The sequence below is a fragment of the Telopea speciosissima genome, chromosome 4 (assembly GCF_018873765.1).
Source record: "Telopea speciosissima isolate NSW1024214 ecotype Mountain lineage chromosome 4, Tspe_v1, whole genome shotgun sequence".
Classification (NCBI taxonomy): domain Eukaryota; kingdom Viridiplantae; phylum Streptophyta; class Magnoliopsida; order Proteales; family Proteaceae; genus Telopea; species Telopea speciosissima.
Window position 1 is genome coordinate 47,158,698 of NC_057919.1, and position 25,725 is coordinate 47,184,422.

The window sequence follows — 25,725 nt, forward strand, 5'->3', positions numbered from 1 at the left end:
AATCTCACTCTTGCTCCCTTCATACGCATTTGCATTCAAGCTGCATAGATTGAAAGGTAGCACCTATTCTACTAAGGTTTGAGGTAATCTTAAACTTTTTAGTATTTTACTTTACTTTGTTTAAAGTTGTTGTTGAATCCTCTTGCTCGGAATCAAGAGAAGGAGTCCTCTTGCTCATTAACTCAAGAGTAGCTTTTGAGTCCTCATGCTCATTTCTCAAGAGTAGTTGTACGAGTCCTCTTGCTCACTCAAGATTCTAAATAGTGAAATTCTCTCTAAGGTGAGAGGAGTGGACGTAGGCACATTTTGGCCGAACCACTATAAATTACTTGTGTCTCTTTGCATTGCTTGTCTTTACTCTTCTCTATCTTTATTGTTGTTTTTAATTCTGCATAGTTCTTTTAATTTTTGAACCTACACCTATTCACCCCCCCCCCCTCTAGGTGAATTTACAGGCTCGAAGCCAGTTTAATCATCCTAGACATGAAAGATTTAAATGTGATTTTAGGAATGGACTGGTTATCTCTGCATGGAGCTAGTCTGATTTGTGCATAAATGAAGATACTTTTTAAGACAGGAAAGGAAAATGAGTTTATGTTTAAGGGTAATAAAAGTAAGAAACCCAAGAACCTGATCATATCAGCTCTCCAGGTCCAGAAGCTCTTAGCCCAAGGTTGTCAATGTTACCTAGCCTCGGTGGTGGATGTTGAAACTAAGGTTACACCGATGGAAAAAATAAGTGTGGTAAAGGATTTTCCTGATGTCTTTTCGAAAGACCTTACACGCTTACCACAGAATCGAGAGACAGAATTTATGATTGATCTGATACCCGGTGCTACTCCAGTGTCTAAGGCACTGTACAGAATGGCCCCATCAGAACTGAAAGAACTTCAGGGATAGCTTAATGATCTACTGAAGAAGGGTTTTATTAGGCCAAATGTTTCCCCGTGGGGTGCGCCTGTTCTATTTGTGAAGAAGAAGGATGGTAGCATGCGTTTATGTATTGACTATCGTGAACTCAACAAGCTCACAATCAAGAATCGGTACCCGTTACCAAGGATCGATGATTTATTTGATCAGTTGCAAGGTGCTAGGGTTTTCTCTAAAATTGACCTCTACTCGGGGTACCACCAATTGAAGATCAGAGACAGTGACATAAGCAAGGCTGCGTTTAGATCGCGATATGGCCATTATGAATTCTTAGTTATGTCTTTCAGGCTAACCAACGCCCCGGTAGCTTTTATGGAGTTGATGAACAGGGTGTTTCATGATGTGTTGGATAAATACGTTATTATGTTTATTGACAACATCCTGGTCTACTCAAAGAGCGAAGAAGAGCATGCTAACCATCTTCGATTTGTGCTTCAGTGATTGAGAGAAAAATAATTGTATGCGAAGTTCAGCAAGTGTGAGTTTTGGTTGCAACAAGTGGCTTTTCTGGGTCATTTGGTATCTGCGAAGGGTATTGAAGTTGACCCTGGCAAGGTACAGTCGGTATTTGACTGGGAGATACCCAAGAATGTGGCAGATATTCACAGTTTTCTTGGTCTGGCCTGTTACTATAGGAGATTCATCGAGAACTTTTCAAAAATCTCTACTCCTATAACTCAATTAACCCGAAAGGGAGTGAAATTCGAGTGGTCGAACGAATGTGAAAAGAATTTCCAGGATCTAAAGCAATGACTGATTTCTGCCCTAGTACTTACCATACCAAATGGTACTGGGGGAATGGTAGTCTACTGTGATGCGTCGAAAATGGGACTTGGATGTGTGTTAATGCAAGGCGATAAAGTGGTGGCCTACGCTTCTCGTCAGTTGAAGGAATACGAGAGGAATTATCCAACTCATGATCTAGAGTTGGCAGCTCTAATCTTTGCTCTGAAGATCTGGAGACATTATTTGTATGGAGAGAAAAGTGAGATCTACAGTGATCATAAAAGCCTAAAGTATTTCTTTACTCAAAAGGAACTTAATATGAGACAGAGATGCTGGTTAGAACTTATGAAAGATTATGACTACACCATTCATTACCACCCAAGCAAAGAAAATGTGGTAGCAGACGCTCTCAGTCAAAAATCACAGACCTTATCCATCGTATCCCTAGCTGTCAGCAAGGAGCTTATAGAAGAAGCTAGAAAGATGGATTTGGAGTTATTAGTAGAGGGCGTTACCCTATCCTTATCATCTTTAACCGTACAATCAACTATGGTTGAAAAGATTAAGGTCGCTCAAGCTTCTGATGAACATTCTAAGGAAATTATTGAAGCTCTCTAGGGTGACATGCAGCGTGATCTGGATTTCACATTGACAAGCAGTGGCATTCTCATGTTTAGGGATTGTCTATACGTTCCCAAGTACGATCGGCTGAGAAAGGAAGTGTTGGCAGAGGCTCATGAGTCTCCCTACTCTATCCACCCAGGTAGTACTAAGATGTACAGGGACCTGAAAGAACATTACTGGTCGAGTGGAATGAAGAGGGATGTGGCTGAGTATGTAGCCTGATGCCTCACTTGCCAGCAAGTGAAGGCGGATAGACAACTTCCCCATGGACTATTATAGTCATTGCCTATGCCAGAATGGAAATGGGAGCATGTTACTATGGACTTCGTCACAGGATTACCCCGTACACCTAGGGGCATTGATGCTATATGGATCATTATGGATAGGTTGACAAAGACAGCACATTTTATCCCCATCAAAGTCACCTACTCTATGGATAGATTGGCCCGTTTGTACATTGATAACGTGGTTCGCCTACATGGAGTTCCAGTCAGCATTATCTCAGATCGGGATCCCAGGTTTACTTCCAAATTCTGGGGTGGATTCCAGAGATCTATGGGTACTCTGTTGAGCTTTAGCACCGCCTTCCATCCTCAGACTGATGGTCAGTCGGAAAGGACAATATAGACATTGGGAGACATGCTTCGAGCTTGCGCCATTGATATGTAGGGCAGCTGGGATGAGCACATCTCGCTTATCGAGTTCGTCTATAACAACAGTTAACAAGCTACTATTGGGATGGCTCCTTTTGAGGCACAGTATAGGAAGAAGTGTCGGACACCCTTGTGTTGGGACGAAGTAGGTGAGCGCCGTATTCTTGGGCCGGAACTAATACAAGCAACCTGTGAAAAAGTGGATTTGATCCGGGAGAGAATTACAGCTGCCCAGTCTAGGCAAAAGGACTATGCCGATCAACGGCGAAAGGATCTGGAGTTTCTTATTGCTGACAAGGTATTTCTCAAGGTGTCGCCTACGAAAGGGGTGATGCGGTTTAGTAAGAAGGGTAAACTAAGCCCGAGGTATATTGGGCCTTATGAGATTCTTGCAAAGGTTGGGCCAGTGGCATATCTGTCAATCCCTGCTCCTAACTGGTTGGATTCTTGATTTAAGGGTAGGAACCCCTGTCCAGGCAACCAGGATCACTGTGGAACATCACACCACTCAATGAGATCAATAGGAATACTTTGAATAGGTTTCCATATATACCTGTCAGAAGATGGATAGCAGACCCATGCAACTGTGCAGCTCACAGCCTGATGTATGACTTGGATCCCAGGTAATCTCTCTCCTCCCCAAACAGTGGGACCCACCTACGTGAAAAGTGTGTAAAATCCCCTATGTGGCATGTGGGGACAATACCCTGACTTAGGGTCAAACCCTGTGCAAGCCCCATTGAATTTCACCTTGCTGGAATTCTTTGGGCGATGGCACCGGGCAATGCAGCAAGACCTAGAGACATCGCCCAGTGATTGATTTTGAATATTTTAATGGATTTTATTTATGGGGACCACCCAATATGAACATGGGCACCCTCCACTGATAGAGGGAAGTCCGAGGGACCACCTCATGCCCTCAGTTCACTATGGACCCCACTAGTGTGCCCAGAATCAGTCAGAATCAGTTTAAAAATTGATTTTTGAAAGAGGCCTCCACAGACAAACAGGCCTCAGTGAGGGCTGAGTCTATAAATAGGAGGGGTTTGAGTTCATTAAGAACCCTTAGTAAACCTGAAATCCGTGGGGAGCAGAGAGGAAAGAAAGGAGAAAAAGAAGAAGAAGAAGAAGAAGGAAGCAGGGAGGAAGAAGAAGGGTTGCTGACACCACCCATCTAGGCTAGAAACCGAGCCCTCCCTGGCTCTGTGCAGGTATAAGAACACCCTCTATGCCTGCTATTTCTATTTCCCTCTCTCATTTTCTGTGTTTATGCTTACTGGGCAGCCCAGAATAGCTAGGGTTTGCCCAGTACTGGTCCAGATCTACCATATAGACCTTGTGCATGGAAGATCTGGAATATTTATGGATATTAAACATTCAGTTATGCTGCTCTTATGGCCGAAACCTGGCTGTGCCCACCTGCACTGCCAAATGGCCCTATTGATCTGTGATTTGGAACCCTAGGTGCAAGCTAGGGCTGCAGAGACCAAACCCTAGGTGATTGTAGCCTTGAACCCTTGTTTTTCATACATTTCCAGCCCTGCATGTGGCTGAAACCAACTCCCAAGCCTGGCCAAAACCCTATGGCACTATTCATTTGGACTGCTTGGGCAGCTCTGGCAGCCTGATGGTGGATCTGATGGACGATCCAATTGGACCATTGGGTAGGCCATCTCAGGGGCTACCTGATCCCCCAAACATGCAGAGGATCAAGTATAAGCCTAGCCTGAAAAGCCCAGCCTTGGGAACTCAGCCCAATGTCGATTTGAGGGCACTGGGCGATGCAGACATCGCCCAAAGCCAACGCCCAGTGAAGGAAAATTGGCTGGATTGATGGACAGACTTGGGGAACCTCATCCTTTGACCCCTGGACACTGTGGGAAGGTTGGAAAATTACCAAAAAGCCCTCCCCACATCTATCCTTATATGGAAATGTTTGGGAACCCTAGTGGGCCCCGTGGTAAAGGAAGCCCTACGTGCTTGGTCCTACTGAAGATCAAGTCGTGGACAAAGATCAGTAAACATATTCTGACCTAAGGTCAGGTACTACCATTGAAATGACTATTCTACCCTTTGAGCCACTGGCACTGGTTGATGCACCGGGATATGAGTCTAAGGCCCAGTGCAAGGCCCAGTGATTCCAAGTGTAACCAACTAAACCCTGGGTCAACCCAGTAAGTTTAGGGTAACCCTAGGACTTCCAAGGATGATCGATAACTTAACATAACAACTTTTGATTTACATCTAGGACCTGATTCCGTGCTCGAGGTCAACGACCAGACAACTGTTGGAATTGAGATTGTGACTGAATACCTAGAGCCAAGTGCAGGTGAGTGAATAATTCTATCATATGTGTAAATGTAATCATGATCTGATGCCGGCTAATAAGAATTGAATATAATTGCTGTGCTATTTACTTCTGTTCAACTACTCAAATCACTGCATAATGATTGTCTATTGATCAACACTATGAATTCTTCTATGATGATTGTGAATGTTAGATTAGATGCCATAGTCGGCTTGGAAATGAGGCCCGTGGTAGCCCGTAGTATGAGATGCGGTTGACACCACCTGACTCATATGATGCCATATAGACATGGGGCTAGTTTCATCACCCATGCTACACACCCTTGCCAATAGGGGTTAAGGTGTTGGATGGCGACCATCAGAAAATGAGGAAAAAGAAAAAGAAATGAATAGAACACCGGAATGGTGCATGAATGAAAGAACATCGGAATGGTGATATTGAGCTATATGCTGGGCTATAAGCTAGAAAAGAAAAGAAAAGAGAAAAGAAATGGATTGTCCCATGGGTTAATCACAGAGGGCTGGTCGGGCTGACCTTGGTGAACGAATGCGGGAGCTGACTGGTCCTCTCCGATAATTCAATGGGTGTATCACAGGAAGGGGTTAGAAGCCCGCACCAGGGATACATGTATTGGGGATTATAGTAGCACAGACCCGACTTAGTTGTATTGCTAGGTGGCTAGTAATTAAACTGGACTTGCATATCATGTAGGACCATATGAATTATGAATTGTGATTGCATATGCATGCATGATTGATGTTATTTGCTCACGAGCTCATTAGGGCTCCCACTCTATTATGTAATGTTTTTCTTAGATGATTTTGCAGGTGGATGCCGCTGTGGCATGGCGGGTCATTTCGAGGAGGAGACTTTTGGTTGTTACAATGATATTGGTGTGGACCTCGACGGAGGTCATACCGATCCTGCGCACATTTTCGGTGGTTGTTGATGAAGACCATTAAAGTGTGTTCGTGACAGCTTTTTGATTTGGGGACTCCTTTTGGGTTATTTGGAGTTATCCCCATTCTGACTTGGTTGTTGTAGTTTTTCTATTTTTTTTCCTTTTTGGGGTTAAGTATGCTCGCCCTGTACATGTTTTTGTATGAAGTATTGTACTTATCAGCTTTGTTTCTTTGCTTTCTTTGTGTGTGGGTTGATGGGAAATGTAAAACTTTTATATGTATATATTATCACTGGTTCCCCATATCGTTATGCTTCCTTTTATTATTGAACTGTAGTTTATCTGCTGCACTCTGATCTTGCCTATGGTAAAGAGATGGTTGTGGTTCCATGATCGTAAGCACTGCTTCTAGATCCATGGAATTTGACAAATTACTGTTATGCAATTCAGGTCACCTACCCAATCCTCCTAGGGGGTGGTTTGGGGTGTGACAATATCGGCTAGCACTTCCACCATCTCTCGACGGCGTACACGACCTCTTTCACATATCTATGTTGCGGAAGTATGTGCATGACCCCAATCACATCCTGTCTCAGGAGCCACCAGAGCTGGCAGCAGACATGTCATATAAGGAACAGCCTGAGAAGATTTTAGACAGTAAGGTGGTGAATCTCCACAACCGACCTATTTATTATGTGAAAGTGAAGTGGTGCAACCACACGGAAGAAGAAGCCTCTTGGGAAGCCGAGGTGGAAATGCGAGCGAAATACCCTTCCTTGGGATTTGTACAAGGTACGATAATTTCAAGGACGAAATTCTTGTAAGGTGGGGAGGATGTTACACCCATGCCTGGATTTATTATTTATTAATGTTTTTCCTCATGTGACGTGTAGATTTTGTTGCCGTATATGCTGGCGAGTTATTTTCGCTAGTGGTTAAACCTAGTCACAAGATTGTTGACCACATCACAAGCCTGCCTGTGGAAGACAGGTTCCTTAACCGGCAGTGGGGAAGATTTGTTGACAGTGATTTCGTTGATCATCCTCCCAGCACAAGTCCGCAAAGTAAGGAGTATCGAAAGGCTTACCCGGTGTCCCCGCAGATAGATACCTCCTTTGGAGGTGAGCTTAGTATTGTGATCGGGAAGTTGTTCGGGATCACGAAGGACATGTCGTGACGGTCAAGGGGTAAGATTTAATCTTATAAATAATACTGACTCTTACTCTAGTCGACCCTGAAACGTGGGTCAAAGCCCGACCCTTTTCCCTTGTGTTTCTGCCCTTACAGCAGCAGCGGACGCACGAGCGAACTCATCAGCACTGCATCCATCCGTTAGTCCGCCTGTGCTGTCTTTGGGTTTTATGTATTTTCCTTGTGTGGGACCTACACCCCGTACTTCAGACACTCTAGTTCTGTCTCTTGGACGAGGGTAGCCTTATTCTTACCTTTCCTTGGGTTATAAATTGCCTTTGGGTGGACCCATAGGCTAAGTAAGCCTTTTAATGAGTTTTGGCTCATTAGGCTCCAAGCCAAACAGACCTTAGGAGGGAGATTAGTTTTAAGACTAAAGCATAACCCTCAAATCTCATCACTTCTCTACCTACCCAAACCGTGGAGCTGAGGGAGCATTGAAGGCTTGGAGAAGAAGGGGCTTGAGAGGCTGTAGAGGTAGAAGACATTGATTGGTTCAACCTTGAGGTAATGACCTCACCTACCTCTTCCTCTCTTCCATTTCTAGGTTTGGAAATCCTATGAGGATCGATTCCAAGCTTGGGGATTCTCTTGAGAATCCATGGAACCTCATAAATTTCTCCTTTTTTAGCCTCTATTCCCCTCTTTAGTGCATTTATGACCTTTGAATGACCTTATGTTGTTCAAACATTCTAAACCTAGCTTAGGTTTGTAAGGAACCTTGGAGATGGATCCAAATCCATAAAACCCTATGTGATTCTTGTTGGGCTTCGTGTGGTAGACCTCCAACGAAGGTCTGAGCTCACCTTCTCTACCCAAAAACCCTATTGGATCCATAACTGAAGGGCTGGAGGTGATGCTCTTCTCTGCTGTTTAAAGGAAGGGCAGCGGACGAATGACCGGACTCACTGCTGTGTATCCGTTCGTTATTCCGCTCAGCCTATTATGGCTTTCCTCCAGAGCGGAGTTACGAGCGGACCCACCTAAGATGAATCCGCCCGAAACCCAGAATCCTAACTTGCTCTCGAGCGTGTCTCAGGGTTGGAACGGATCTGCGAGCGAACTCATGTTCTGCATCCGCCCGTGAGTCCATTCCATATAATTTTCTGGGCATAGCCTGGGCGGATCCACGACCGGATTCACCCGTCTGGTTTCGTTCCTGCTGTCTTGGCCCAAATCACCTTCTTTTGTTAGGATCTTTTGTGGGACCCATTTATATACTTCTAACACCATTCCCATGCTTTCTCAGACCTTAGAATCTACACGAAAGTGCATGCCTTAGAACAAACTTTTCCAAACACCCCAGTGATCAATCAAGCAATCGGTGAGTGGGCTTTGGGTGATGATTGGGATTGATAAATATATTTATAGGGGTGCATTAGTTAGAAATATATATTGATTTTCGTGTTTATATTCATTCTTTCCATGTTACATGTTGCATATGAAACTTGTGGATATGATTTGATGAGATGTGAGCATGATGCTTTGTATTGCAATATTGGGTTACGGTGCCGGTTACACTGGTATTGGAACCCTGTGATTCTTATAAATATGATCAATACTTATTTGCCATCCTGGTCTATATGTGTCGTGCCGTGCTGGTACCTGGGTACTAGATGAAATGGGACGTTGATACAGTCGGAGTAGCTCTCGGGATGATAGAAATGCATGTAGTATATCTATGGTTAGGATCTATTGTACCCTATGCTACGACCCTTGCCAACAGGGCTTTAGGTATGGGATAGCCTTAGCACTTGTGGTCTGTAGAGGTGGGAGAGGCCAGGACAGGGATTTTGATGGCTATCAGGGTCTACCACTGGGTGGTCATGATGGCTTCTACCGGCGTAGGTCCCTTGTGATAATTGAAGTTTCACTGGGGCGATAGGATAAGTGACCCTTAGTGTCTCCCAAGTTATCACAGCAACAAATGCCATGCTTTAGATTGCTTGTTAGGTGGAAAAATATGAATTTAACATTTCATGCATCATGGACTATGTGCGATTGTATGTATGTGCACTCCCCTTTCCCCTCACTGGCTCAGTGGAGCTAACTCCCTGTGTACACAACTTTTTAGACTTTGATGCAGATAGTGGTTACTTGGCTAGACTGGATGTACAGTCTACAGACTATGATAGTATTGGGTCAAAGGAACCTGGTTACGTGTCAGAGGAACACGCGACGGTTGCCCCTACGATGATTGTGCCTATGGGCACTGATACTTTTCGGGATATCTCCCTATCTTTTGTTTTTTTTGGAGCGTCAAGCCCGTTAAGAACTCTTTTTATAATAACTTATTATAGTTTGAGTAGTTATGTCATGGTCAGCCAACGCCAGTACTATTATTATGTTATCACCTAGATGGCTGAACATATTGTAACTACTTATGTAATTAATGCTTCCGCTTCTCATGACTCTAATAGATATTGGAATTATATTTCCTTTTTACTCAATGTAATTATTGGGTGTGGCCTTGGGTGATTATCAGGCGCCCGGACACTGTGTCATTGATCCTGGTAGGGTTGGGGTGATGTGTGCATCCCAATCACCCTCTTGACTGTGCTTGTGGTATAAGCTTAGGGATAGGGGTGTGACAGTACCTCCCTTTGAGCCTGCAGGAGCTCCTAGTTCACTGGTGTCACCTCAGGCGCCTAAATCCTATGGTTAGGTTGACATAATGGCACAGTTTTGAGGTCTCCACACTCAACTTACCCAGATGTCCTCACAGATGGATCAGGGTTTCACTTCCCTGGAAGGGGGAGTAGGTTCTGTTGAGCAGCGCCTTGATTTCTGGGATTCCTACTATCGGGTTGACTCACGGCTGGCTCAGCCTCCACAGAGTGATGATCCTCTACAGGAATAGTTCCTCAGGCTTCAGTATCTTACTTCGGATTTGGTCTTTTACCTCAGCTTTACATTATGTAGTTTTTTTTTTGGCTTATGTAGTTCTTTGTTTTCAGCCTTTATCTTCTATTTGTTTCTCTACTGGTTGTATCTGGAAGTAGTATTTCCATCTTGAACATCTATGTAATGGCTTCCACCATATTTCAGTCTTTATTAAAGCTTATTGTTAGTGTTCTAACTTTCCTTATTGTTTATTATTTATATTTGCCCCTGTTAATTTAATTATTACATGTTTAACTTCTTACAAGTTGTTAATCCTATTCCGCTGTCCATGAATGTAAAAAGAGCTTCTCGCTCTGATACCAAGCTCTTTCACGCCCCGACCACCCCCCGGGAGGATTAGGTAGGTGACCCGAATCGCACTGTAGCAATCCGCCAAACCTCAAGGATCTAGAAGTTGTTAGTCCATTCACATACACACACATCCACAATAATACAAGATGTAAAACACAGAGTGCTGCGGAAAGCCATATATACATTAAGCTTGAAAGAAAACAAAGGAAGCAAATATATACAACAACATTGTTCTAGTTCACTCTCTCTCTCAGAACATCTGCAGTCCCAACTCTATTTGACCCAGCTTTACAAAAGAATATAAACAGGGCAAGGCAACCCGAGCCCCAAAACAAAGTTGTACAAAAGAAGGAACTCCAGTAAAAACAAAAAGAGTCCCACAGTCAAAACAGAGTCAGCTGCACCCCCTCACGGGTCTTCCTCAGCTATCATCGAAAATATTCATACCAACGGTATGACCTCCATCCGGATCCATACCAATATCGTCATAACAACCATAGCCCATCGCCCATCTTTGGGAGATAAGCCTCCCCGCCACAGTGACATCCACCTGCAGGATCATCTAACAAAAACATATACAACAGAGTGTGAGCTCCACCGAGCACGTGAATGAAATATCACCATGCATGCACATGCAAGCACAACCATATAAGTCCTACATGATGTGCAGTTCATTTTATTTATTAGCCACCTAACATCACAATTAAGGTGGGTAAGTGCTACTACAATCCCCAATCATATATCTCTAGTGCGGGCTTTTACGCGATACACCCATTGAGTTGTCGGAGAGGACCGATCAACTCCCACATCAGTCACCAAGGTTAGCCCGACCAGCCCTCTGGGATTAACCTGTGAGGCATCCATCCTCTTTTCATAGATCATATTTCTTTCTCTATCTTATAACCCCATAACCACCTTTTCGGTGCATAACATTTTCATTTCTTTTCTTTTCTTTTTCTTTTTCTTTTTCTCTTTCATATGGTCACTCTCACAGGCATCCAACACCTTAACCCCTATTTGCAAGGGTGTATAGCATGGGTGATGATACTCTAGCCCAATGCATCTGTATGGTATAGTATGAGTCGGGTGGTGTCAACCGCATCCCATTCTACAGGCTACCATAGGCCTCATTTCAAGCCGGCTACGGCATCTAGTCTAGCAATTCACATACAAGCATCCATTGTTCATTCTCAGTATTCATTAGTCAAGCATTTCTTACTTAACAGAACATTCTGTATTTGGAATAAGTAAACAGAGTAAGTAGTATCATTGTATATTGTCATGACTCGATAGCCATATCACATTTACACACACGGTGTAATTTCACTCACCTTGTTCTAGTCTTACTGGTTCAGCTGTCGGCTTGGTCCCAGTTGGTATCTGACTGTGCACCTCGAGTACGGGATCAAAACCTAATTTATTGGATCATAAAAGTGTGTCAAATAACGTTTAAAATTACATTAATGTCCTATAGTTGATCTAGGCTTAACTAGACTGACTTTGTATTTACACAGGTGTTACTTGGAATTCTCTAGGTCTTGCACTGAACTTTCGAGTCTATCTCCCGATGCATCATCTAGAGATGAGAGATTTACTTGACTTGGTATTTCAACAGCATAGCCTGCCTATGCATGGCCCAAACAACCACTCAAACCAATGCCAAGGCCAACAGCCTAGCTGAAACCAATCCTAGGCATGGTTACTTGGCCCTATGGGGCCCACTTGAGCATCCAGGGTATGGATGACACCAAGGACAAGTGGGGAGAGGTATTTTGGTCATTTACCACCCCATCACACTGCCCTAGGTCTACTGGTGAGGGTCTAAAAAGGCAAAACACAATCTGACCCTAATTGATATCTCTAGGCGTTTCATTGGGCGTTTGGGCCAATCGCCCAGTGCATCGCCCAGAACCTGTTTAACACAGGTTTGAGCTCATTTTCTTGGATTTTGCAGCAGGGGCTGCCATGATCTCGAGCAGGGATGCCAAAGGGATGTTCATAGACCACAATTAAGGTAAAATTCATTGGTCTAATTAGATTTGGGATTGGTTTTCCCATTTGGAAGCTGGGGGAGCTTTGACAGCACAAAGAACAGCTATCTAGGCTGAGCTGAGGCTCATGGATCCAGCTTTGGCTACATGCAGGGCTTGTTTTATGTGTATTTACATGATATGACACTGATCCTATGCTAAAGTATGCAAGGATCACATTGTATGCAGAGATCCATGCCCAAACTGCCTGTTCTAGGTACAAATATGCAGTGCAGTCAAGCACAAAGACTGACTTCAGTCCCAGCTGCAGAAGCAGCAGCATATCTTATCATTTAATGACCAGATCTTGCATGCAATGGTTATGCATGCTAGATCTGAAGCTTCCCAAGACATCCCAGTGATGTTCTGGGCATTACAGGTTAGAGAAACATCAATCAGACCAAAGGACTGTGATCAAACATAGAGAACAGCAGCATACAGTGGCTAAGTTCATTATCTAGAGCTTATATGCAGGCTGGTTCAGTGCTAGAGATAACCCAAATCACACCCTCCTTCTCTCTTCCCTTTCCTTCTCTTCTTCTTCCTTCTCCTTCTCTTTCTCTCTTTCTATTTCAGCTACAGCAGTAGTGAACGAAATATAGGGGCTAGTCCCCTCCTATTTATATTGTTAGGAAGACTAAGACCTGCTTGGCCTTAGGTCCCATTCCCAAGAATGCATTTTTGAGTGCATTCTGGCTGTACTAGTGGGGTCCACATGGTTCTAGGGGTGGGTAATGGTTCCTAAAATTACTGTCTACCCCTAGAGGGTGTTCATGGTCTATATGGGTGGTCCCCTGGTGTCTGGAGTCCAAGTAAGTAGTTTCAGCCACTCTGGGCCTTTGGGCCAATCGCCCAGTGCATCGCCTAAAGAATACAGCTTTGCTGTTTTGGTCTTGGGCTTGCACAGGTGTTTGGCCTATGTCTTGGGCATTGCACCAACACCTCTTCCAAGGTCTGACACACATCTGAACAGGTGTGGGCCCCACATATTTGGGTAGGAGAGAGAGTATTTGGAGTTGGAGCTGTATATCAAACTGTGAGTAGTGCAGTTGCATGGGTCTATAACCCATCTTCTAACAGGCATATAGGATGACATCCTCAAGGGTTCTCCACTGATTTTAACCACTGGGGAGATGCTCCACAGGGTCTTTTGGTGATTGGTCATAGGTTCCTGTCCTTCATCTAAAATCCCAGTCAATCAGGGGCAGGTTTGACAGCTTGCATGGCCAAAATCCAATCATTATCAGATAATGCTTCTTTAGTACTTTTAAGTTCAATTAAAGATAGGAATGCAACATAATTACAAGTGTTTTGGAGTCTGGATCTTGTTTGAACACCATTCTCATAGTCTCCAATGATTTGTTCTAAGGGATGGTCTCTTATAGGTCTTATTTCCTTGGGCCGTTCTATTGAGTTTTCTTGAGATAATTCTAAAGGTGAATTATCATTTTCTTCTAAGGAAGAGGTCTCAACTCTTTTCATGATTTCGGATACAACATCCTCATCATCATCAACCAATGGTCTGTATTTTGGGAGGGGAAACATCAAATCTGATATTCATAGATGCCTCCACAGCCAAGGTCCTTTTGTTAAATACTCTATAAGCATGACTATTGCCAGAGTACCCAAGAAAAATCCCTTCATCTGATTTTTCATCAAACTTACTTTTAGAATTTTTTGTATTTAAAATAGAGCATTTACACCCAAAAATCTGAAATTAATCAACTTTTGGTTTCTTTTCAAAATATAATTCATAAGGTGTTTTTGACAAAAAAAATTTGATCAAAACACGATTTAAAACATAGTAAACTGTATTTACAGCTTCAGTCCAAAAGTATTTTGGTAAGGAATACTCACTAAGCATAGTTCGGGCAGTCTCTTAAAGAGATCTATTTTTTCTCTCAACAATCCCATTAAATTGAGGAGTTCGAGGAGCTGAGAAATTGTGAGTGATACCTTCATCGTCACAGAATTTTTCAAATTGGTTTGAGTTATCAAACTCACCACCATGATCACTTCTTATGGTAGTAACCAAGTAACCTTTTTGGTTTTGAGTTTTTTTGCATAAGGTCATAAACTCATTAAATGCATCATTTTTATGTCTAAGAAATAGAGTCCATATATATCTTGAATAGTCATCAACAATAACAAAAGTATATACTTTACCACTCAAACTTGGAGTAGGTATAGGACCAAAAAGATTTAAGTGAAGCAATTCAAGAGGCCTATTTGTAGAAACAATATTTTTTTAATTTATGAGACACTTTCGCTTGCTTACCCTTTTGACATGCATTACAAAAATAATTTTTGTCAAATTTTAATTTTGGTAAATTTGAAATAATTCTTTAGATGCAATAGATTCAACTAATTTGACATTTATATGACCAAGTTTTTTATGCCATATATTAGATTCATCATGTGAGACTAAGCATGTGTTGCTAGAGCTGTTTCATCAATAATATAATTGTATATGTTGTTTCTTTTAGATCCTTTCAATACTATTTTGTTATTTGCATCTACAACTAAGCAATAAGATACATCAAAGTTTACCTTGTAGCCAACACTACAGAGTTGACTGACACTTAGAAGATTGTAAGCAAGTTTGTTAATCAGACAAACATTTGAGATAGTAGTACCTCTGATATCGATATTTTTGATGTCAGCAATCTTTTATTTACCATTGTCTCCAAATGTTACCCATCCTCCATCATATTTTCTCAATTTTGTGAAAATCTTTGCATTCGTTGTCATATGCTTAGAGTAGCTACTATCAATGTATCATTCAACTTGACCTTTACTCTTCAAGTATACCTACAAAACAGAATTTCACACATTCATTGGTCTCCATAATCTCATGGGTCCATCATTGTTAGGATCAAAAGTTCCTTTAGGCATCCAAACTTTCTTATAATTACTGTTCTTGTTTGGAACATAATTCTTAAGTCGTTGATATCTAGGATCACAGATATCAAATGGAGATAGTGCCCATTTTTGAGATCTTTGATGGTCAAATGAATTTTGAGGTCTTCTACCCCTTTGGTGTCTTTGAGGTGCATAAGGTCTATAGGAGTTATATTGCCTTGGATGATAATCTAAATATGGCCTATGAGCCTGTTGGGGTCTAGTCTTTCTTTTCATCATGTATGGAGCTTGAGGTTGATAAAATTGCTTTTATGGTCTTTAAGGTATATACTCCCTTTGAGGTCTATTCTTTCTCTAGGAAGTGTATTGAAAAGCATGATGATTTTGGGTTCTATACCTTTGATTGTTTTGTCCTATATTTCTTGGATGAGGTGTATGAAATGTTGACGTTTGACTTTGTTTTATTCTCTCCTCGTCTATGTACACCACTTTTTCTTTTCCTTTAGCATGGTGTGGAATTCTCCCATCGTAGCCAAGTCCTTCTTTGTCTTATGGTGTCTTTTGTGGTGTACCAAGAAGAGTATCTAAGGATTTTTGTCCTTTTGTGAAGGTGAGCAAAGTCGACGTTAATTTTTCTTTTTCCTCTTCAAGTATGGCAATATAGGCATGTAAATCATCTACTTTATCATGTAACCCTATGACTTCCTTTTCTAGTATTGAGTTTGAAGCCTCTAGTTTACGACTTGCCTCATAGAAAGCCTCAAAGCCTCTTTCAATATGATCTTCATCTATATCGTCAATATTTATATCATCAAGAGAGTCACTACTTCTAGAATTAGAACTGAAATAGATTGAACTTACCTCCATATCTTTTTCTTCTTAATTTTCAATATGTGCCATCAAGGCCAGGTTAGTGGTCTCTTCATCAGATTCTTCTTCTTGTTGTTCCTCATCTGAGTCCCATGTGATCTCAGTGACATATGCTTTCTTTTTATCTTGTCCTTTTGGGCACTCAGTTCTGAAGTAAGCTGGTTTTCTGCATTCATAGCATACAATATCTTTCTTGTTAGAAAACTGAGGTTTATCTTTATAGAGATTTTTACTTTTGTTCTCCTTTTATGTTTGTTCCTTGTTGAAGTATTTTTCTCCTTTCTTTTTGAGGAATTTCTGAAACTTCTTAGTAATTAGAGACATCTTCTTTTCTGAGATACTGATGTTTTCATCTTCATCGCTTTCCTCATCGGAGATGTTTGTAGTTTTGAGTGCGATGATCTTCCTCTTGGACTCTTTTGTCTCTATCCATTTATCATCTTCATTTAACTCAACTTCATGAGTTAGAAGGGATCACATAAACTTGTCCATGCTGACTATGTTGAGATTCTTTGATTCCTTTACAGCCGTTACCTTTGGTCTCCATTTGGGAGGTAATCACCTAAGAATCTTTCGAATATTTTTGGACTTGGTATACGTCTTCCCTAAGCCCTTCAACTTGTTTATAATGTTAGTAAATCTCAGAAACATGCTAGCAATATTTTCATTTTCTAACATTCTAAATAGTTTATATTCAGTAACAAATTTATCAATTTTTTATTCTTTTACTTGTGTGGTTCCTTCATAGAAAATAATAAGTGGGTCTCAAATTTTTTTGGCAGATTCACACATAGCTATCTTATCAAACTCAGATTTACTCAATGCATATTGTGAAAATGTGATAGCTTTAAAGTTCTATTGAACTTTTTCTTTTTCATCAGAAGTTAATTCATCTGTGGTCTTAGGTACATCTTCTTCATTGACTTTCTTGGTAAAGACATATGGTCCATGTTCAATAACATGCTACACATCAAGGTTATAAGCACAAGTGAAGTTTTTAATATAATTCTGCAATATGCGAAGTTATCATCATTAAACAATGGGGGTCTGGAGACATTTAGTCCCTCAAGTGCATTTGGATGGTGTGATCTCATAGATTTTCAAGTCTCAAGAATTGAGCTCCCGCTCTGATACCAATTGTGAGATAACCTAGAGGGAGGTGAATAGATTATCACTAGTGAAATATTAACCTTTTTAAAATTTTCTTTGATTAAGATAAGATAGATAAAACAAATACTCAAAGAGAATAACATACAAGATTTATAGTGGTTCGGCTAACCCAGCCAACATCCACTCCTCTCAACCTTGAGAGAATTTCACTAGTTTCTTCCTTTCAGTACAGTAGGTGGGAAGAACACATTTACAATTCTTTTCACAGGATAAGAGGATCCTAACGTATTAATCTAAGTACAGTCTAGATTAACATACTAATGCTTTCTTAACTCAAAAGCATAAACAATACAATGAAGAAAATATAAGAATTACCTAGACAATGAGTGTAACATGTACTCCTTACAAATGAAGAATGATATGTAATAATGCTCAATGCTTTGACCTCATGTAGAACTTCTCTTTAGAATGAGAGCTTGTAAGGTCTTAAGTGTTGAAGTCAAACTAGAATGATCTTTATGGAGATAACTCAACTTCAATCAATAGGGCTTTAGAATGACTTTTCACCTCTCACAAAAGTAGTATTTTGGACTGTATTGGATGAGTGAAAACTCTCACAAGTCCTCTATTTATAGGGTCATTTAATGCATTAAAAACATGTGCAAAAGTGCTCTAATGGATCTATTTTTGGTCCATCCGGTCGACCTGAAGAATGATCCAGTCGACCGGATTAAAGCTGTTAAAGAAATATAGTCGTTGGAGGGTAGAATTTCATCCGATCGCAATCTGGTCGACCGGACCATCATCCCATTTGATCCTGTCAACCGGACTAAGTCACGGGTACGTTCTTGTGATGATACTGCCAGCATCGGGATGGAATGGGTCCTGAGATCCGGTCGATCAGAACACAGTCTCGTTCCCCTGTATTACTTGATTCTAACAGTTTTGACCATGGGATTTTGTGGGGTTTTGCTCCAACCTTTTTTCAACATTTTCTAAGGTCATGTGAGTTCAAATGACAACCTCCTAAGGTCTCTATATGATGCAAATGCAATTTTATTAATAATATACAAATGCAAATACAAGTATGCAAGTATGTATGTATTTGTAAGTGTGCACACGAGCATCTTCATGAAGGTCTTCATCTTGAATTCTTCAAGTGATGTTCTTCAATCCTCAATCTTCATTCTTCTATTATTCTTTAGTGAGAATAGAGAGGTGTCATCAAAGCCTTAATCTTTCAAGTTTTATCTTGAACATTCTTGTGTTCTGTGTCCTTCAATTTCTTGGCTTGATCTTCTTGGTTCCATCATCAAACCTGTTGAGATATTTATACACAATGGTTTGTTCCAACACGTTTGTTATCATCAAAATAATCATGGAGGTAGGTAAGGTTTTCCCAACACTTAACCCTTGTTGGCAAGGGTTCGTAGCATAGGAATGATACCCTAGCTATATGCATTTTATATGATATAGTACGAATCGAGTGGTGCCCCGCATCCCATTCTACCGGCCACCACTAGCCTCATTTCCAAGCCGGCTATGACATCTAGACTAGCAATCTTATGTAAGCACTTTCATCAACAGTTTTTAATATAATTCCAATAAGAATAAGAGTTTATAAAGACAGTAAAGTAAATTGTTCTTATTATCATAACCCAATAGTTATGTTACACCTACACGTATGGTGTAATTCCACTCACCTTGACTAATTCCTATTTGTTCTTCTGTTTGTCAGGTCCCGATTAGACTTTGATACGACTCTTCATACTTAGGGCTATAACCTATGTTGATGAGACTACTAAAATATGTTAAATATTGTTTAAAGGGGTTTAGAGTCCTAGAGTTAACTTAGGGTTAGGTTGGAACCAAGTCCAAGTACAAAATAGTATAGCCAGCATCTCTAGACCTTCCACTGGGCCTTTGAAATGCCGAGAGTGGAATGCCCAAAGAGCAAAATACAGCAAAAGTGGGGGTTCTTCCTAGGATTCCTTTGTTTACACCACAACAGTCTTGGGGAGTGATAGCAATGGTTCTCCCTATGGTTGGCTCATGTTTTGGTCCCATGGTCCCTCCTTGGATTATGGCCATTGGTGCTCCTAAGGTAATGACAGCACCAAGGCTGCATGGGCTAGGGGTTTATAATGGGTTTCAGGTCCTAAATGCCATTTGGGGCCATTGGGTTAAGTCTCTTAAAGTTTAGATTAAGTTTGGTCACAAAACTGCCACTGGACCTTACACTGGGTGTTTGAAACACCCAAGGTAGAACGCCCAGTGCCTGTTAAACACCGGATTTTTGAATATCTACAGGAGTTTCTCTGCAAAATTCATCCCAATTCGACTTGGGATGGTGCTCAGTGTTTAGCAATGGATAAGTTTAGGTCTCTCTGATAGGTTTACATGATTTTAATCTTAGTTTGCCATTTTGGGTGATGGATTGGGTTCAAGCATACAAGGTTCAAGCAAGGCAAGACCAAGATCGGTCTCTTAGCATTCTAATCATACAAAATAGTATGGGGATAATTATATTAGCCTATTATAGTACATAACTAATGCAATAGTGTAGGAATCTCATCATGCATGTAAGGATCTATGGTTCTATCCTACCATTCATGCATTATGCTCATGGTTTAGCATAAAACTAAGTTATATATATGGCTGGAACTAATGTCTATGCATTTCTGGGTTTGTAAGAATGTAGATGAAGAGCAATAACATAGAATTCAAGGCATGCATGTAAGGATCTATGGTTTCCTAAGCATTCTACATGGCATTTACATATGGGAGCATGGTAGGACATGGCTACATAGCTTAATTCTACAATTTTATGCAAGAATCAGAAATGAGAGACATGTTAGGGGTTTGGATAGGCTCTAATGGAGGTATACCTTCAAGGTTTGTAGAATTCGGCCAAGGTCCAAGCTCTCTCTCCCTTTCTATCCTTCTTCTTCTCCTTCCTTCTCTTCCTTCTCTCTTTCCTCTCCTTCAGCGTTTTGAACAGTAGAAGCTAATGTCTAAGGCTGAGTCTCTTACTCTACTAAGGTCTGTTTGGCTAGGAGCTGTAATAAGAAAATCTAATTATTTCCCTAGCTTTTCTTTGTGTAAGGATATGTAGGTAGGTCCCACATGGTTTCATGGATGGGGGATAGTTCCTACATGACATTGGGGATGTGTTGAGGGGATCCCCATTGCAAGACACTGGGTTCCCATAATTTTGGAATGAAAGTTACACGTTTCAGCAACTCTGGATCTTTCACTGGGCGTTTGGAATCGTCCAGAGAATCTTGTTTTGCTGTTTGTGCTTAAATTCTTCACAAAGGTTGGGGCTTTCGCATGGGCACCTTCCCTCACATGTTTACTAAGTCACATGTATGAATATGGGCATGGCCCCTAGGAATATAACAAGGAGTGGTTACCTGGAGTTGTACATCTGGTGGTGCATTGAGTAATTGCATGGTGATGGGATTCTCCTCCTTGCTGGTATGTAGGATGTCATCAGTGGGGGCACCTCACATGAACTCAACCACAGGAGTAATACAACACAGAGTACTGGTATGTGTGACCTCAGGCTCCTGATCTGTAAGCAAGGTTTCAGTCAGATTGGGGCAGGTTTAATAAATATGTGGGGACATAAGAGTGAAGAATAAAAACCCCAATATACTGGGCCCCACAACTAATATTACATGGTTGGGCTTTTTCAGACCTGCCAGCTGGTCTTGATCAGTTTGCACTGATCAAGCGGCTACCCCAAAGTAGCTGATAATAGTTGGGTTTTTTTCCCAGTTCCTTCACCCATCTTCAAGGGTGTTTAGGCAATGGTTAAGCAATATAAAAGGTAATGTCTTATTATGCTATTGTGTGTCAAATCTTCATGGTTAGTGTGCTTACCATTAGTCATCTGGGATCAACTATTGTAGTCCAAAATCACTAGTGTAGTCAATTATAGGGGCAGTAGCTACACACAAGTCCAAATTAGTCTTGGTTTGGGGTTTGGGTATAACACCATCGGATCTAACCGAGTCCGGACCGAATTACTCGCCTCGTTAAAACCATGCTACTCTGAAATTTTAGTTTCAATTTCAATGGAAACCGAGAGCTGCAAACGAGGTTGTGGCTGATGATTTGACATAATCGGGGTTATTTGACCAAGACTGTGCTTTGGAGTTGATATTCCATCATGAATATTCATTTATCCACTTAGGTGTAGGGTGGTCTCTAGTCTACAGAAGCCATCGTAGCCATTGTGCATTTGTTCTTAGTCCTTGTATGATGTACTGCTACTGTTGTTGTTTTAGTATCATTGCTTTGGAGAAACTAATGATTCCATGAGACTTGAATGTATCCAGATAAGAACAGGATAAAGTAACAAGATAAGAACCATATACATGAACCAAATTGTAACTAGATCCGAACTGAATCGACTAGGGGTCTTTTTGGTATCATTTTTCATTTTCATTTACTGACAATTTTTCATTTTTTCATGTGTTTGATAGAATTTTTTAAACTTTTTTTTATTTAAAATAATAGACAAAATGTTTTTCCTTCAGTTTTTCGCTTAAGTTTAATGAGCACGTGCTTGTAAGGTAGAAGAAGTGAAGGTAACATAGACATTTGGTTTTGATTTTAGAAAAGTCCCTTCTGCTTCTTCCACATCCACAACTTGCTGCTCTCATGCATCCCAATCATCATTAAAGCCATTGAAATTGCAAGAGAAATCTCTGGGTGTGACCATGATGAGATCCTGAAGAAGAGGGTTGTCTTGTCCAAGAAATATGAGATGGAGTGGATGGATCCAAAACTCTTCCAGTGGAATTTTGAGAAGCATTACCTGGTTTCTCAAGAAATCTAAAACCAGTTAGATGTGGTTTGGAAGGAGGACATGCAGCTTCTTCTAGAGACAATCAGAGAGAAGAGACGTTCTGGTCTCTTCTGTGTCAGGGTCTTTAGCAAGCAAGAACAACGTCTTATGGAGCTCCTACAAAAGAATCTTGACCACAACAAGCCTTCTGATGGGAAGCTTTTCCCAAGCTCCATTTTGGTGGGTTCAAAGGATTATCAGCTGAAGAGACGACTAGGGAGTGGGAGCCAATTTAAGGAGGTTCAGTGGTTAGGGGAAAGCTTTGTTTTATGACATTTCTTTGGAGAGATTGAGCCTGCAATTCCTGAAATATCTCTTCTCTCTTCCCTTGCCCACCCTAATATTCTGCAATTCCTTTGTGGGTTCTTTAATGAGGAAAAGAAAGAGTGTTTCCTAGTTATGGAGCTAATGAATGAGGACCTCATCACATGCATCAAAGAGCTTTGCAGCCCACAGAGAAAGGTTCCATTTTCCTTAGCTGTATCGGTCGACCTAATGCTTCAGATTGCAAGAGGGATGAAGTATCTCCACTCCCTAAAGATGTACCATGGAGATTTTAAATCCATACAATGTCCTTGTTCGACCGAGGAATTCCCCTGATGGATACCTGCACACTAAAATTTTAGGATTTGGCCTATTCTCCATTATGAATTCCACCCCTCAAACTTCCTCGAATCAAAGTGAGGCACTATTCATCTGGTATGCACCATAGATTCTATTGGAGCAAGAACAATCAAGGACTACTTCCAGTTCCAAGTACACAGAGAAGTCCGATATTTACCGCTTTGGTATGATTTGCTTTGAGCTTTTGTCAAGGAAGCTCCCATTTGAAGATAGGCATCTCTAGGGAGACAAGATGAGCCGAAACATTAGGGCAAGGGACAGGTTACTCTTCCCATTTCATTCACCAAAATACCTCACCAACTTGACCAAGAAATGTTGGCATACTGACCCAACTCAATGTCCAAGTTTCTCATCCATCTGTAGGATCCTCCGCTATATCAAGCGGTTCCTAGTGCTGAACTAGACCATAGATAGCCTGACCCTCCAATGTCACTTGTTGATTTCTGTGATGTTGAGGCTTGGTTCTCCAAGAAGTTTGATGCAAAGGGAATCCTAATCCAACAACAGTATCATAGATCCCATTCGAGATGTTTGCTTATAGGGTTATGGAAAAGGAGAGGATTACTGTGAATTTTAGATACAGGAGTTCAGAATCAGGCAGTGATGGCAATTCGGTTTGTGGGGATGAGAATGCAGCTCTGGTGGATGATCCCATCCCTTATGGTTTAGAGTTGATTTGGGAAAGAAGATGGGTGATGGGAGAATTTCTTCACCTATCTATTGTGAAAATTATTTATGGTAGTTACCAAACTCATTTTATTTTAAATTTTTTTTTTGTAAAACCGAACTCATTCATTCTACAATCTATTGACTTTAGTAGTTACCAAACAGTTTTTATTTTTTGATCAAAATGATTTTTGATTTTTTTTTAAATAGGCAAAAAACAAAATGAAATTATGATACCAAAAAGACCTTAGGTTTGGTTAGAGTATTCAATTATAGAAGTCCGGATCTGGATCCTGCTGCCACTTTTTGCAACCGAACCGTAAACGCAATTTGGAACCGATTTACATCCTACCCAACCGCGGATCTTTATCCTCTTAGTTACACTGCCCGTACTTGACCTCAAGTACATCTAACATAGGAGGCAGAAATGACTATCATACCCCCTGCCCGAACACACAACCCGAGGTGGGATCCAGCTCCCTCTATTAGATGTACTTGAGGTCTAAGTACGGACAGTGTAATTGAGAGGATAAAAATTCACCCAACCGCAGCCAGTTTCAAATGACCCGAGTGTTCGAATAAATTTCCAGAGGTTCTCCATCACTTGGGGCGATTGTCTCGCTTTTGACTACCATGGCGCTCTCAAGGTCCTCCGGCTGTGTTACCTCCAGATTTAGCGGCGATTTGCTAAAACTGAAAGCAACAGAGTCCGCGAGAAATCGAGGGGGTTGGATCATTGGAGGGGTTCTCTTCCTCTTGGCATTCATGGCAGAATCTGGACATTCTTATCCTTCTTCATCATCGCCATCCTCGGACCTTCAGAATCTCGGTTATGTGATGAAGAGAAAACGCTGATTTTGCATGCATGGTCTTCTTGCGTGGGAAGATGGTCCCGATCTTTCTAGGGTTTTGGGCCATTGTTTTTGGGATTTTAATCCCTGTCAATGCTAAAACCGATAAGCCAGACGGTATGACCTTTACTTATCTGTTCAATGATAGTACATTAATCCTTATATTCAAATATCTTTCTTTAAATGTACAAGTGATGATTGTTGGAACTTGGCAATATGATTTTTTCCCCTGAAGTCGGTGCCGAATTGGATCAAATTCAGTCATTTTTGTGATGGATATGAACAAATCATGTTCAGCTGTACTTAAAAGAAGGCTAAAGAAGACTACTATTGTAGAATCTTTAAATTCACCTATGATGTGTTTTAAAAGTTCAGATTCTTTTGTAGAATTGGAGCTCCATTTATCTTATCCAAAAAATAGGAACGCGTCATTCCGATTCATGCATTTTTTTTTTCTTTTCTGACAATGCAAAGAATTTGACATCGTTTTTTTTTTGGTTAGAAACCATTGAATGCTTCAATTTATAAGAACATGGAAGGATGGTACATAGGATGGTACAAAAGGTTTTGGTTACTGAAGTCCTACTAAAATTGATACTTGTGTTTATCATGTGATGAAGATTACGGCAGTATAGTCCCAATGAGCCTATCTTCTCTTCTCTCTTCATATCCAATACTTGAGATATTTGGCTAGGTGGCTGTGCTTAACAGGATCTTTTGTTTAGTTCACCTAAGTACTGGGGTTTAGGTTGATGTGTGTGTAGCACATGTAAATCTTCACATCTCTTTCCCCATTGTGAGGTATCTATGGTAGTATGGAGTTATTGTTTTAGTCTATTTGGAGTTGCATGGACCATACCTTTAGATCTTTGGCACTTTATTAGTTGGATACGATGACTTTTGGTTATCGGATTGCACACCATAGAAAAGGATATCTTATGCATTTATGTGGAATGTAAGTGAAGAAAGAAACTGAAGAATATTTTAAGATAAGGCATAGTTTATTCTGGTGTTTGTAGGGACAATGGCAATTGTAGTTTCAATTTGGCCTGTCTATGAAATTTTTTTTTGACTGCTCTAATGTTTGGATAATGGAGTTCCATCTTGTTTGAGGAATGAAGAAGGTTTTGATTGTTAATTATGTAGGACAACCTAGGTATTTAGATTTCTTGGGCCGAAGTACAAGGAAAGGTGGTGGGGTAAAGGTTAAAACTGATTACTGATTAGTTTTAATAAATTGAAGAAATTAGGAGAAGGATAAAAAATCTGGTTTAGAGAGAGATAAAAGTTATTTCACTTCAACCTCCAAAACTGTTGGGGTTATAT

The 25,725-nt window shown here is 40.9% G+C and overlaps 1 protein-coding gene and 1 pseudogene across 3 annotated transcripts in view; both read left to right on the plus strand.

Moving 5' to 3' along the window:
- Window positions 1–22,279: 22,279 nt before the first annotated feature.
- On the plus strand, window positions 22,280–24,403 carry LOC122659357 (annotated as a pseudogene).
- LOC122659903 (protein STRUBBELIG-RECEPTOR FAMILY 5-like) overlaps window positions 24,108–25,725 on the plus strand; it is a 31,999-nt gene continuing 30,381 nt past the window's right edge. For 2 of the 3 annotated variants that reach the window (XM_043855063.1, XM_043855064.1), the window contains exon 1: window positions 24,108–24,516. In XM_043855063.1, the coding sequence (XP_043710998.1) occupies window positions 24,414–24,516 (103 nt within the window). In that variant the 5' untranslated portion in view covers window positions 24,108–24,413. The remainder of the gene's footprint in view (window positions 24,517–25,725) is intronic. The other variant, XM_043855066.1, reaches the window with a different exon arrangement.